Raw genomic sequence first — 14,238 nt, 5'->3', positions numbered from 1 at the left:
GAAGAGCCGCTGGTTGAGTTACCTTGGGGAAAAAGATAACTTTTGCCTTTTTTTTTTGACTTCTTTTGATTGAGACTGGTCATATTCTTCTGTTTTTTTCTTTCAGGCTCTCGGATGTTTACTGTACAAACTTTGCTTTTTTACACTACCGTTTGGAGAAAGCCAGGTTGCAATCTGTGATGGGAGCTTTACAATTCCAGACAACTCCAAATACTCCAGCGAGATGCACTGCCTAATAAGTACACACTGTTACATGATTCAGTTTCTGCTCGGCTCCTTTTGAGAATGATAGTACAATTAAGCTAGAAGGTTAAAAATAGATTTGGATAGATTTACAGTCTGTGTTTTTTGATTGAACAGTTCGTCAAGTGCAGCATCATCAGAAGCTCACATATTGTGCATTTGGCTGGTGTTCTCTTCAAAAATGAAGTGTTGAAATCTAGAAAGTGTTGGATTTTCAAAGATGTTAAAAAGTGCAGAACTCTGCAACTTGTGATGAGACTAAATGATTCGAACTTTCCTTCACTTGTTGTCTTTGCCAGGTTTGGCATTCTAGATGGTTTGTGCCTGTCGTCATTGTCTGGTCAAGTGTTCTGAAGTTGTGAGTGAGTTTCAGGCCTATTACCTTGGCTGTATTTGCAGTCAAGTTGAAGACAACAGTGACACTCTGTGCCTATTGAGGAGTTGCCCTGAGTTTGAGAATGCGTATTGCATATATACTTTTGAACTATTCACAGTGACGTGAATGGCACTTGGGTAATAATTTGAGTCGTCGGTACAGGTGCCCGATGCTTTGCCACAGACTGCCACGAGTGCAATGCATAGAGACAGGAACAGGATTTAATCCAAATGTTGAGCAGCTGCTTCTGTTTATGGCATCATACTGTCCACTTCATTGGGACAAAGCAGATGAATTAATGGATCTTAATCGAAGTTTAATTTTAAACAGAAAATATTATTTCACAAGCATTTCCGAAAATTAGAATTCCACTGATACTTTGAGGCAAAATTAGAAACAACCATTACTGAACTCGTCAAACGCATTTTATCCCGGAGGTTATAAATGGATTAAAACTTGCAAGATTGGTGAAGGTGAAGTAGACTGATGTGCAAGGAGCTGGAAATATCTCACTGCAAGAAACTGATTAAAATAATCCTGTGGGCTGTCATCCTGTTACATCTGTCACGCTCAGTCCCAATAATTTGGATGTGAATGTTCACACAACGTTCTCTGCAGGGTGACGATTTAACACTGCTGTATCTTGAGGACAGAGCTGCAAGTGACGATGAGCCACTTGTTCTGAAACCTTCCAAGGTAAATAGTGGTCAAGTCAAATCCCAGGCTTGACAGCTAATGGGTTTAATTTTTTCAACTGGTTGCTGTGGTGGTTGGCCACTGAAATGTGTTACAAGAGGGCGTACTGTTCTTTATCTCAGGATTGTGGAGGTGGTGGCATGCTGGTCACGTTACTGAATTAGTAATCCAGAACCCAGGGTCATGATCTGGAGACATGAGTTTGAACCTGACTCTGACAGATGGTGAAAGATGAATTCAGTAGAAATCTTTCACAGACAGTTGGCCTCATGGCGATCACATAACCATTGTCAATTATTACCTAACCCACCTGGTTCATTCCTGACCTTGCAGAAATCAAGTCTGCCATCCTTACCTGGTTGGCCCACACGTGACTTCAAATGTGCCTGACTCTGAGTATCCTCTGAGCAATCACAAATGTATAATATGTGCTGGCTCAGTCAGCGAAGCCCAAATCCTGTGAATGAACAAAAACCAATGCTGTTGTTTTGAATGGACCAAGCCAGGAAGGTTTGGATAGAAATCTTCAAGTTCTTCAAACCAAAAAATGTTCTGGATTATGACACAAAAGAGAGCAAAGATACCGTACAAAGCAGCGTGTCTGTATTTTTATATAGAAGGCCTTTAGAAAGATCTTAGCTCAAATGGCAAAATGAAGTTTCAAACTGTTCTCTAATACTGTAAGTTCAGATATGCAATTCTCGAGGAACTTTCCGCCCCACTCAATACTTGAACTTTTTAACTGATGCCTCCCACTTTCTTTTCCATGGACGGTGGAGGCAGTTTGGCCTGAACATTTTTCAGTTCTAACAACTTGAAGATTGCTATCCAAACTTTCCTGGCTTGGTCCATTCACAACAACAGCATTTAAGCTGTCGTGACTGGTTGCCCTGAAGGAAAACTTGATACCCCTGCTTGGAAAAAGTTTTCTCCCTTCTAGACTGAGCAGTCTTTATTCAGTACTGAGACCTCAAACCATCTGCTCTGAAGTCAAAACTAAATGAGTGGCTTCCTGTTGCAAACTCAGCAGTATTGATGTTCCATCCATTAACACGACATCACAAAGGCTTGACTCCAGTTGCATGCTTTGTTGCAGTTGATGCATTTGGGTCACTGCTGCAAATTATTTTCAGATATGCTTCTTCAAAAAAAACCTCCATTTCACCGGTCTGATTAATTTGTCTTTATTTTAAATCCATACCTAAATTGAGTGAAATTTTGACAAGCGCATGTTGCTTGGAACAGAGACAACAAGATGAGAAGAATTAAGTGAAACAACGTTGATGCTTTCTATCTCTGGGCAGTTGTGATATATTTTATTTGGGCTTGTTTCTCAAGAATGATCTCCTTACTGTGTCTGAAAGGTCTCGATGGTTAGAGTTTAAGATATGTGAATAAACATACCAGAGCATTGGAAGTGAAATCTGTCTCTGAATATGCAGCAGTTTTTTGAATTGTGTGGTCAAATACCTTGATGCTTCCTTCATATTGAAGCTGCAGTCATTTTAGTATGAACAATCTACTGATAGTGATTTCCTTTTTTCAGGATTTATGCTCGAGCCAGATCCAGACAAAAGACCTGACATTTACCAGGTGTCGCACTTTGCATTTAAACAAATCGGGAAGGAGTGCCCTGTCCAGAATGTCAGTGTAAGTCCAGAAATAATGAGGCTTTGTCAGGCTGGCCTCGAGGTCAAGAATGTCACATATGTTTTGAGACTTAGACGCACAACTAGAAAGACTGACTGTGTTGTGGGTACATTGTTTCAGCTCCTGTGTACTGAAAGAGAGAACCTTTTACAGATGTGCTTGTGTTCATGTGACAGTTTCCTGATGTTTTCCATGAAAAGAATATTTGAAGAGAGCATTTTTGAATAAGGCAAGACCATCGAAAGAAATAGAATACTTGCAGTTGAAAAGCAAATTCGTGATTGTGCATGAGCTTCTTGCCTTGACATATCCTTGTTAGTAAACCAAATAAAGTGAATTCTGCCAAAGTTTATCAGGATTACCGAGATATTTAAAGTGATTCAGGAAGGTTTTAAAAGGGATTAAGGGGTAACGTTTTCACGCAGAAGGTGGTGTGTATTGGGAGCGAACTGCCAGAGGAAGTGATGGAGGCTGGGACATTACAACATTTCAAAGGGTTGACAAATAGGAAGGGTTGAGAGGGATCTGGGCCAAATGCAGGCAAGTGAGACGACATTCCTGTAGGATATCTAGTCAGCATAGACGAGTTGGACTCAAAGGTCTGTTTCTCTGCTGTACATCTCCATGACTCTCTAAATCCAGTTGGAAAATGTGCAAAACAACTTAAGCCCATATTAAGTGCTAGAAAGATCTGTGGTTCTTCAGTGGGTTCATGAAACCAAATTCATCTGTTGTGCATTCACATTGAACAATTTTCTGTCACTGAACTATCTGAGTCTTGACAGAGCCAGCATAAAAAGATCTATAATATGACTGTTGAGAGTGGAAAGTATATGACATTGTGGAACATAGAGAAACGGAAACTGTGCAAGAAACTTAGCGGGTCTAGCAACATCTGTGGGGAGGAAACAGAGAAAACATTTCAAATCCAGTGACTCTTCTTCAGAACTGGTCACTGTACTCTAAGTGTTAACTCTGTCTTATCTCCACAGATGCTGCCAGACTTGCTGAGTTTGTCCAGCAATTTCTGTTTTTGTGTGTTTCAGATAGCCAACATCCACATTTCTTTGTTTTATTTTGGTGTGACAAGTTGTGTTGAGTCTGTGATGGTTGAGCTGTGGAGAAATCATGTGCATTTGCTTGCGTTTTGAAGTTGATGTAATAATAGCTTTCTTTTACAGAACTCTCCCATTCCAGCCAAGCTTGTTGAGCCAGTAAAAGCCAGTGAAGCTGCAGCTAAGAAGACACAGCCCAAGGCGAGGTTAGCACTTCCACATATCATCTTGCATGTAATTAGGCGGAGGAGGCAATTGCCTGGAATTGCTTCAGTGACTTTGACATAACAGCATCAAGACTTGGATTTTATTTTGTGCTTTTTGGGAAGGGAAAGTGTTTTGAATCCAGGGAGTACAAATGTAACATTGCCAAGCCTTTTGGGTTTCAGTTGGGTTAGCCTTGTTTTTTTGTTGAATGCAATTTTGGTTTGCTTCTGGCTTAAAGGACTAAATGTGCATTGCAGACTTGGCTAACTTCTGTGTATCAGTCTGGACAAGGAGATCTGGGTGTGTGTTTTATTGGTTCAGCACTTAATTTTCACCTGGATTTTTCTCAGTGGGGAGAGCCATTGATACAATGCCCTAATTCAGCTCCCAAGTGGCTCGCAGACTGGTGAATACAGTGACTGTTGCACAGACAATTCCCCAAATCATTCAGTTACGAGTTCATTATTTTTGATTCAAATGGGGAATGCTGGGAACATTTCCTTGTTCAGAAAAGCATGAGAGTGTGGAATTTGGCAGAGGCACAGGGATCCATTAAAAGAGATCTCAATCATCCAATGTTAGAGAAAGGACGAGTCAGTTGTGCTCATAAAATTGGTGGCGGAGATAGTGGATGTAATACCAAACAAGTGGGCTGCTTTGTCTTGGGTGGTGTCAAGCTCCTTGAGTATTGCTGGAGCTGCACTCACCTGGCCAAGTGTGGAGTATTTCATCACTCTTCTGACTTGTGCCTCGTCAATAGTTGACATCATTTGAGGAGTCGGGAAATGAGGTATTCACTCCACGATTTCAAACCTCTGACCTGGTGCTGTAACCATAGTCTTTAAATGATTTGTCCAGTTTATAATCACTCCATTCACTACTGATGCTCAGTAGTAGCAGTGTGTGCTCTCCACAAGATGCAATAAAGAAATTCACCAAAGATCCTGAGTCAGCATCTTCCATCCTCTGAGCTGTCCCACCCAGAAGCACAAGGCAGCAGATACATGGAACACTTTCTGCTGGAAGTTACCCTCCAAGCTACACATCATGCTGAGTTGGAAATATGTTGCTGTTCCTTCACTGTTGTTATGATGTGCAGGTGCCACTGTTGGGCTGGGGTGGGCGAAGTTAAAAATCTCACAACTCCAGGTTATATTCCAGCAGGTGTGGAAGTACAAGCTTTCACAGCTACCTGGCAAAGGAGCAGTGCTCTGAAAACTAGTATTTACAAATACACCTGTTGGACTATAACCCGGCTTTGTGTGACTTTTAACTTTGTTCACTTGTTGGTTGAAATCCTGGAATTGCTTCTCTGATGTCATTATGGCTCTACCTACACCCAATGACTGCAGCAAATAAAGCTCACTGCCAACTTGTCAAGGTCTGCTTGGGCTGGGCAATAAATGCTGGTATTTATTGATATAGTCTTGCTATGGTATAGCAATGCCCATATCGCATGATAATTCATATAAAAAGTGCTGGTGAACCTTTCTGGTTCCCTTCCTACTGTAGTCCTTGCAGAAGCCAGTCATTTGGTGCCTGACCTCTTGTGCTAGATAAGTGTAGTGTCAGTGTTTGGATTTTGTTTTATTAACTCACAGGATGAGGGTGTTGCCGGACAGGCCAACATTTATTCCCCATCCCTAATTGCCAGAGGGCAGTTATGAATTAACTACATTGCTGTGGATCTGGAGTCACATGTATGCCAGACCCAGTAAGGATGGCAGATTTCCTTCCATAGAGGACATAAATGAATCAGATGGATTTTTCCCTGACCATCAACAATGGTTTCATGGTCATCATTAAACTATTAAGTCCAAATTATTGTTTATTTCAAATTCCACCATCTGCCATGGTAGGATTTGAACCCAGTTCCGAAGCATCAGCTGAGTTTCTGGCCTAATAGCCTGGTGATAATACCATGAGGCCTTTGCCTCCCCACGGCAGAGGAGCTCTACTTCAACAGATTGTAAGTGACAAACGGAAATCAATCTTACTAAATGTAAGACAGTTAGGTTTGGTTGCAGGGTAAGCACTTGGAAGGCAGCACCACAGATATACCAATACAACAAAAGGACAAATGGATTCCTTGGTTTTGAGCCCCTAACACTGAATTCAAAAAGAAGGGGACACTGTATATGTACAAAGTCAGTGTGATGCAGACATACAAGTCATTAGTTTGACTGCAGGCTGAGTATTGTTTCGAGTTCTGAACCAGTGGAAATTAGACATGAGAGCTCCAGAACATGTATGGCACTGATTCACCAGGTATTAGCAGCAAGAAGGCTTTTTAAGTGCACAAGACCTTTTCATTTGAACTGAAGATATTGAAGTGAGATGTTCGGAACATTTGGCTTGTTCTTGTGGTCCTTAAAGAATTGTAATGAGCTAAGTAGAGATCGATGTTTGTTTATACTAATTACTGAGATTGTAACCAGATGGCACAAAATTATGGTTAAGAACTGTTTTCTATATAAAGTCCAGATCCCTCTGCCACGTTGTTGATGCAGTATCTATCTTTGAACCTTTTCTAATAGGAATCAATTGCTTGAAAAGTGGAAATATTGAAGCGTACAAATAATGAGAAGCAGAATGGGTCAGATTAGACCACGTTATTCTGATTGTGGTATCAACACAGTTTGGTGATTTTAAAAAGTGGTCTGGTGTATTCTATCGATCCCTGTTCCATGACTGAATATTTCCGCTGTCTGCTCTTCCAAGACTGCAACGTTAAAACGAACGGGTGTAGGAGAGGGAGAGAGAGATGGGTGTGTGTTATAGTGTGATGTTTTCTGGTGTCTTTCCCGTACATGAAACTGTTGTCCTCATTTCACAGACTGACAGACCCAACTCCACCAACTGAGACATCAATAGCTCCTCGCCAAAGGCCGAAGGCTGGGCAGGCTCCAGCCAACCCAGGGATGCTGCCCATTCAGCCTTCTCTGACCCCACGCAAAAGGCCATCGACCCAGGCAGTCGTACCACCAGCAGGTCAGAGACCACTCGTCCATGTTTTTGGCAGCGTGTACCAATTTGACACTTGCTGTTCGTCTCATTAGCCTTGAATAATCAGGTTCAATGCAGCAATTTATGCTTTTTCAATATATTTGACTGACAACTAGAAATCTAATACATAGAGACTGATTAATTTCATAAAAGGCTTATTTTTGATGTAAGCATATTCATGACATTCAAACCTTCCATGTTTTGGGGCCTGTTTATCATTGAGGGTCTGATTCTTTACAGCCGAAAATGTCCGAAGCACAAGATCTCCACTCACTACTGAGCTGTAGATGCCAACAGTGACCTTACATGACTTGGCTTATCTCTCACTGTCAAGCCAGGCGAGAGTTTAGGGAGAGGCCAGAGCGATTTTATGTATCAGCATCTTTGTATTACTGAAATGAACCCCATTGACTACCACAGAATAACGATGGATAAAGAAGACCATTCACTTCATGATAGTTCTCCAGGAAGCCTTAGTAGTTTCCTCATTCATGAAATGTTTCCACAAGTTTCCCTCAATTACTAAATCAATTCCTTAATTTTCTTCATTGTGTGAATGATCTTCTGATGTTTATCCTGATTGTGTCTTTCACTAGTTAGTGTCTGATGCCTTGGACAAAGTCCTGCAACTTTGTTTGAAATATCTTTTCTGATCTCTTTTCTTCATGCTACCTTTCCATCTTTTAAAAATCACTCTGTGTCACAATAGACAATAGACAATAGATGCAGGAGTAGGCCATTCTGCCCTTCGAGCCTGCACCGCCATTCAATATGATCATGGCTGATCATTCCTAATCAGTATCCTGTTCCAGCCTTATCTCCATACCCCTTGACTCCACTATCTTTAAGAGCTCTATCCAATTCTTTCTTAAAAGAATCCAGAGACTGGGCCTCCACTGCCCTCTGGGGCAGAGCATTCCACACAGCCACCACTCTCTGGGTGAAGTAGTTTCTCCTCCTTTGGAGACAAAAATGAAAATGCAGCTTTGTTCTTTCCCTTCAATTGCTGATGATATCTTTATGAATGCTCAACCTTGTAGCTTCTGCCTGTATTCTCTCCATTGCTCAACTTAATCTCATAACTTAATGTCTCAAGCTGGATGCAGCAAAAATACGATCTGGTCTGACCACACCACAGTTTGATTGTGACAACCACTGACTTGCGCTGTGCTGCTTAGATAAAGCAGTTCAGTTCTCTTTCTCCTTCATTTATTGCAGTTTTGTGTTAGGTGGACAAATTGAACGTCACGTTTGCTAGGATTTTTGGGGTTTTTGTCCGAAGTTACTGCAACATCTTTAGTAGGGTCATTTTGTTTCTGCTGCTGTTATTTTGCTTTATCTATTTTCTAATTGCAATTCCCCAGCCATCCTCAAAATGATCACCTTTTCATCAGTATAATCTGCACATTTGGATACCGTGTGTGTTTCGAGCAATTCATTGCCAAAGCAAATTGGGAGGCAGGTCCCAATTACATTCGTCAGCACTTTATCGCTCCAACAGCTTAACCATTCCCAAAGTTTGTTTGGAAGGTACACTTTCTCGAGTTGATCAGATTCCTTTGTGTAGAGCCAGGTCAAATGTCTTTTGGGGTGTCTTACAGTACCACATTATTACGCTACGCACTGTCCAGTTGGGATGTTAACACAATGACAAAGCTCCCCTGCTTCACTTCTTATTGTGACATGAGATGTTTGACATTGACCAGCCCATAACGTCTTAGTTGAAAGGCTGCACGAGAGTTTTGGCCCCAGCAGTGGAATTCCCAGACTGGATTTCCACACTCTGGAATCTCTAGAGTGGGGCTGCAACCCACAACCTTCTGAGTCAAACAAAACTGAAGTCCACTGAGCTGTGAATAATCCTTCAGTTTCACCATGTCAGTTCGAGTTCTTCACCTTCCTTCTGAATGTTGCTTTAATTCAATCAAAAGTCTTCACCTCTGCAAGCCATCACCAGGAGGGAGTGGTCATTCAGAGTGTTAATCATCTCAAGGCATTCTCTTCCATTCTTAAATCTTCTTCTCCTTTTCTGCTCTCCCTCACCTGTCCATCCCCTTTGTGCATCCATGGTTTTTCCAATCTATGTCTCATCTCCTCCAGTTCACAACTCTGTGGGATATCTGCTGTCTTCCAGTCTGGACTTCTGAACACCCCTGATGTTAATAACACTTCTGTCGATGACTGTTCCTTCAGATGCCTGGTTCAAGTCCGGCATTAGCGTTCTAAACCTGTCAACCTCTTTCTGTCTCTCTACTCTGTGAATGAATACCTTTAAGACTTAGAACTTCACTTAAGCCTTTCCTGTCTCTCTTCTGCTTTCTCTTCAGAGTCTCTGCCATTGTTTAACTGTTGACAGCAGAGGGGAATGACTGGTTCTTGCTGCAGCTCTTTAGTCCACAGCAAGGAAAAAATGAGCTGAGCTCTGTTTAGACTTCTTGACACTGGAACACTGAAATCTCTCTGCTTGGCTCTTGTGTCATTGGTATTCTTGAGAAAAGAAGGTTCCCGCATTGCTAACACAGCAACTCAGTAGCAAGTGCCACCTCAGTATTTAAAGTTTCACTACGTTGATGGCCCAACGTCTTGCTGAAGTACATGTTGGGTTCTGGAGGAATGATATTTTGAATATATCTTGCAAATTACCATTGTCACTCATGAAATATATCAAGTGCGCATCTCCGTGACGAAGACCAGAAGGGTTCACCTGTTTATTTGGTTTCTCTGACAGTTTTGCTTCCCTAATAAAAAAAGGATTTGAATGACCGTGTTTTTGTTCTTTTAGAGCAATGAGTCATGTCTGAGTTGAATATTAACAAAGAACAAAAAACAAAGAAAATTTACAGCCCAAGAACAGACCCTTCGGCCCTCCAAGCCTGAACGATCCAAGTCTACTGTTTAAACCTGTCGCCCAATTCCTAAGCATCTGTATCCCTCTGCTCCCCACTGACTCATGCATCTGTCCAGACGCATCTTAAATGAATCTCCCGGGCCTGCCTCTACCACCTCTGCTGGCAACGCGTTCCAGGCACCTGCCACCCTCTGTGTGAAGTACTTGCCGCATGTATCCCCCTTAATCTTTTCACCTCTCACCTTGAAAGCATGACCTCTCGTTATCAAATCCTTCACTCTGGGAAAAAGCTTACCTCTATCTACCCTGTCTTTACCCTTCATGATTTTGTAGACCTCAATTAGGTTCCCCCCTCAATCTCCTTTTTGCAAATGAAAACAATCCTAACCTACTCAACCTCTCTTTATAGCTAGCACCTTCCATACCAGGCAACATCCTCATAAACCTTCTCTGCACCCTCTCCAAGGCGTTCACATCCTTTTGATAATGTGGTGATCAGAATTGTACACAGTATTCTAAATGCGCTCGAACCAATGTCTTGTACAATTTTAACATGACATGCCAGCTCTTATATTCAATACCCAGTCCGATGAAGGCAAGCATACAGTGTGCCTTCTTGACCACTCTATCCACCTGTGCAGCAACCTTCAGGGTACAATGGACCTGCACTCCCAGATTTCTCTACTCATCAACTTTTTCCCAAGGCATTCCCATTCATTGTATCATTCGCTCTCGAATTAAACTTCCCAAAATGCATCACCTGACATTTGCCTGGAAGCTTCTGACTTATTCAGAGTGTAAAATTGCTTTGAACCTGGAGGCAGGGCCAGTTTTGATTCGGCCTTTGTCCAGAGCAGTGTTTGTTAAACCAGCTCAAAAGGTTGGGACAAGAGCACCCACTGACACATTCAAGGAACCCAGTGGGAAAATAAAATGTTCAATGGTTTTAAACAATCACCAGTAACTTCACTGAAGAAGGCAGATCTTCAGTTGTAAATCTGTACGTACAGCTGTTCTCTGAGGATCCACAAACGGCAATTTGGCCCTGGAATCAAGGTAAACAGGAGATTTCACTTGTAGCTGCAAGCAAATAACAGTTTCGAAGAAGAAAAGTATATCCGTCAGCATTAAAAGTAAATCTTTACCTTAAATCCTTGAGCAGGTAACATCACTTCTTCTGGTGGGAGAAAATAATTTTTGAGGACTATTATCTGAGAGTCCTCAGTATTAGACTAGATTCCCTACAGTGTGGAAACAGGCCCTTTGGCCCAACAAGTCCACACCGACCCTCCGAAGAATAACCCACCAGTCCTATTTCCCTCTGACTAATGCACCTAAAACTATGGGCAATTTAGCATGGCCAATTCACCTGACCTGCACATCTTTGGACTGTGGGAGGAAACCGGAGCACCCGGAGGAAACCCACGCAGACACTGGGAGAATGTGCACACCCCACACAGCCTGAGGCTGGAATAGAATCTGGGACCCTGGTGCTGTGAGGCAGCAGTGCTTACCACTGTGCCGCCCCCTGTCTACAATTTCACTGAACGGTTCTTGTTTTAATGTTGTTCAGATATCCTGCCACTTTGCACATGTGGCGACTAATCCTCTGTGATGCTTCCTTCCACTTCCATATGATGAAGTATTGTTTCCCACCATTCCTTAATTATTTGGCGAAGATTCCTTTATCATTGAGTGAAGATTCCTTTATGAAGTTGTGGGCTTCTAATGAGATCAATTATTGATTATGTTTCACGGTTACATCTGGATCTTTCTTTCACCTTGCCCTTTTACTTTCAATCTCAAACCTTGACTGAAGGTTTTCTCTGCCATGGAGTGTTGTCTTATCCTGGTTTCTCTTGCCATTCAGGTGATAATGATCTTCGCTATTGTTATCAGTTGGGTGGTTCCAGAATTTGTTATGCAATTAGCAATTCATGTTCACACCCAGTTATGATGTTGTCATTAATGTTTTCCACCCTTTTCTTTCAGCAATTTAACTTTTGTTTATCTTTTTGCTGACTATGCTGAGTACTTGTATAATTAATCCACGTATCCTTTCCCTGCAAGCTTTGATGGAGTCTTTCTTGGTGAAAGCCTACGTCAGTCTTTATCTTCAAATGTTTTAATGTCCCAACCTAATGATTATTCCTATTTCTCAATCAACATGCATTTCAAATCAGATATTATGACAAGCATTTAATAAGCAGCAAATGGGAACAAGTCAGATCCCATTGATTTTTAAGCAACTCAACCGACCACCAAACATCGCTCAAGTTGTTGGTTGTCAACTCTCATAAAACTTCTTCACTTTTATAAACTACCTCATTAGCCATTCTGTCATGAGGCACCTCAATGATGGCCCCACTCTCCTTTCCTGACAGTACTGGTCGCTGAACTCCAAAACTACACACAGTACTCTGACAAGCATAACCCAAGCTCTTGAACAACACCTTGTTTCATCGTACCGAGTTTTTCCCTGAGCTATGATGTTTGAGTCAGAGTCCTACAGCATGGAGATGGGCACTTTGACCCAAATTGGTCTGTGCCAACTGAAATGTCCATCCACACGAACCTCATTTCCCTGCACTTCACACATACCCTTCTAAACCTTTCCTATCCATGTATTTCCTATCCATGTTGCTCAGTTGGATCACGAAACACTTTGTGAGCTTTTCAAAGCCCACTCTCAGCTCTACTGAATTATTAATTACATGCAGACTTCGTTTGAGCCCTGACCCAACATGGAGTTGCCCACTGATTCTTAGAGGAGAAAGTGAGGACTGCAGATGCTGGAGATCAGAGCTGAAAATGTGTTGCTGGAAAAGCGCAGCAGGTCAGGTAGCATCCAAGGAGCAGGAGAATTGACGTTTCGGGCATGAAACACACACACACACACAAAACCTGCTTTCCCAGCAGCACAGTCTACCTTTGTCTCCACCTCACATCCTCACTCACTGTCTGGGACCTTCACTGATGCTTGAACTGTTGAGTGGCTGATTGAATGTTTTGCAATTAGCTCCCTACCATTTTTAGGCAGAATTGAACTTGGCCACTGAACAACCTTTGAGACTGTATGCTCCAAACGTTAGAATTTGCAGATTATTGGCTTGCCTATTATCATTGACTGCCACAGGAAGCAGATGTCCCCACTGATTTGCTCAGATCTGTAACTTGTGTTTGAAATCCTTCAATCCTTTGTATTTCACTACCCTCTATGGTTGAAGCATTCACAGGAGGGTATTCCATGTCCTGCTGCAGACAGACAAGGCAAGGAATCTGACTGGCTGCAGCTGCACCTCCTGGGGGAACTCACAAATTGACATCAGGCACTTCCTGCCAGTGAATTGACCCATTCAGCTCATTGTTGGACAATACCTTGCTGTCAAACTCTCAGAGTGATTTTACAAGAGGTCTGGGCGCAAGTTATTGGTCTGCCCTGTTTGCACCTGAAAATTACAGAAAGCGAAGGAGGCAGACTGTTCATAAAGAGTGGAGGAGCAACTGTACTGGGTCCAACCGCCATGTTCTCCCAACAGGAAATGAGAACTCTTGGGACAAACAGCATTGCTATTTTGCTGAAATTACTTCAGCTAAGTGCGTACTGAGGCGACTTGGCTAACAATAACATTTATTCCAAAGTGTGTTTGTCCCTTTGAAGCAGCAAAGTTCAGAATCATGCAATGCCGTCAGCATTTCCCAAACTAAGTGCATTTCTTTCTTGCTGTCAAAATATATTAACTTCACTAAATATATTATTGGCATGTGATGTTATTAAATTGAACTGTCAGAAGCAATTTAGCTCTTTTAACTTGTCGTCTATGTCTTTAGCTTCACGGTTTATTGTGTTAAAGATACTGGGATAATTGACTGCTTAGTTTTCTACTTTGGTTCCAGCAATTTCCTTCAAAGCCCAGCCCTTGGTGATTGATGCATATATCCTTGGATTATTGTATATCAGAATGGCACTGATGGTTGATCTTACATTCTCCTATTGTTTGTTATTTTGGCATGTTTTAATTAACAGTCAGGACAGCAAAATAGGATTTTCAGACACCTTGTGTGCTCACAATGTCTCATGACGTATTTAAAAAATATCGCAATGCTGAAATGATGCACACACCTCTCTTCACTCAATTTCCGTTTCCAGTGTACTT

General features: G+C 41.9%; 1 protein-coding gene across 12 annotated transcripts in view; it reads left to right on the top strand.

The window, feature by feature from the left end:
• Positions 1 to 14,238, top strand: part of LOC140459645 (AP2-associated protein kinase 1-like) — a 130,988-nt gene that overhangs the window by 52,850 nt on the left and 63,900 nt on the right. For all 12 annotated transcript variants that reach the window (XM_072553966.1, XM_072553970.1, XM_072553967.1 and 9 more), the window contains exons 7-10: positions 107 to 239; positions 2,862 to 2,965; positions 4,147 to 4,226; positions 7,064 to 7,218. In XM_072553966.1, coding sequence (XP_072410067.1) covers positions 107 to 239; positions 2,862 to 2,965; positions 4,147 to 4,226; positions 7,064 to 7,218 — 472 coding nt within the window. The remainder of the gene's footprint in view (positions 1 to 106; positions 240 to 2,861; positions 2,966 to 4,146; positions 4,227 to 7,063; positions 7,219 to 14,238) is intronic.

The sequence above is a fragment of the Chiloscyllium punctatum genome, chromosome 35, assembly GCF_047496795.1.
Source record: "Chiloscyllium punctatum isolate Juve2018m chromosome 35, sChiPun1.3, whole genome shotgun sequence".
Classification (NCBI taxonomy): Eukaryota; Metazoa; Chordata; class Chondrichthyes; order Orectolobiformes; family Hemiscylliidae; genus Chiloscyllium; species Chiloscyllium punctatum.
The sequence above is the reverse complement of the archived record's forward strand: the minus strand, read 5'-3'. Positions and strand labels throughout refer to the sequence as shown.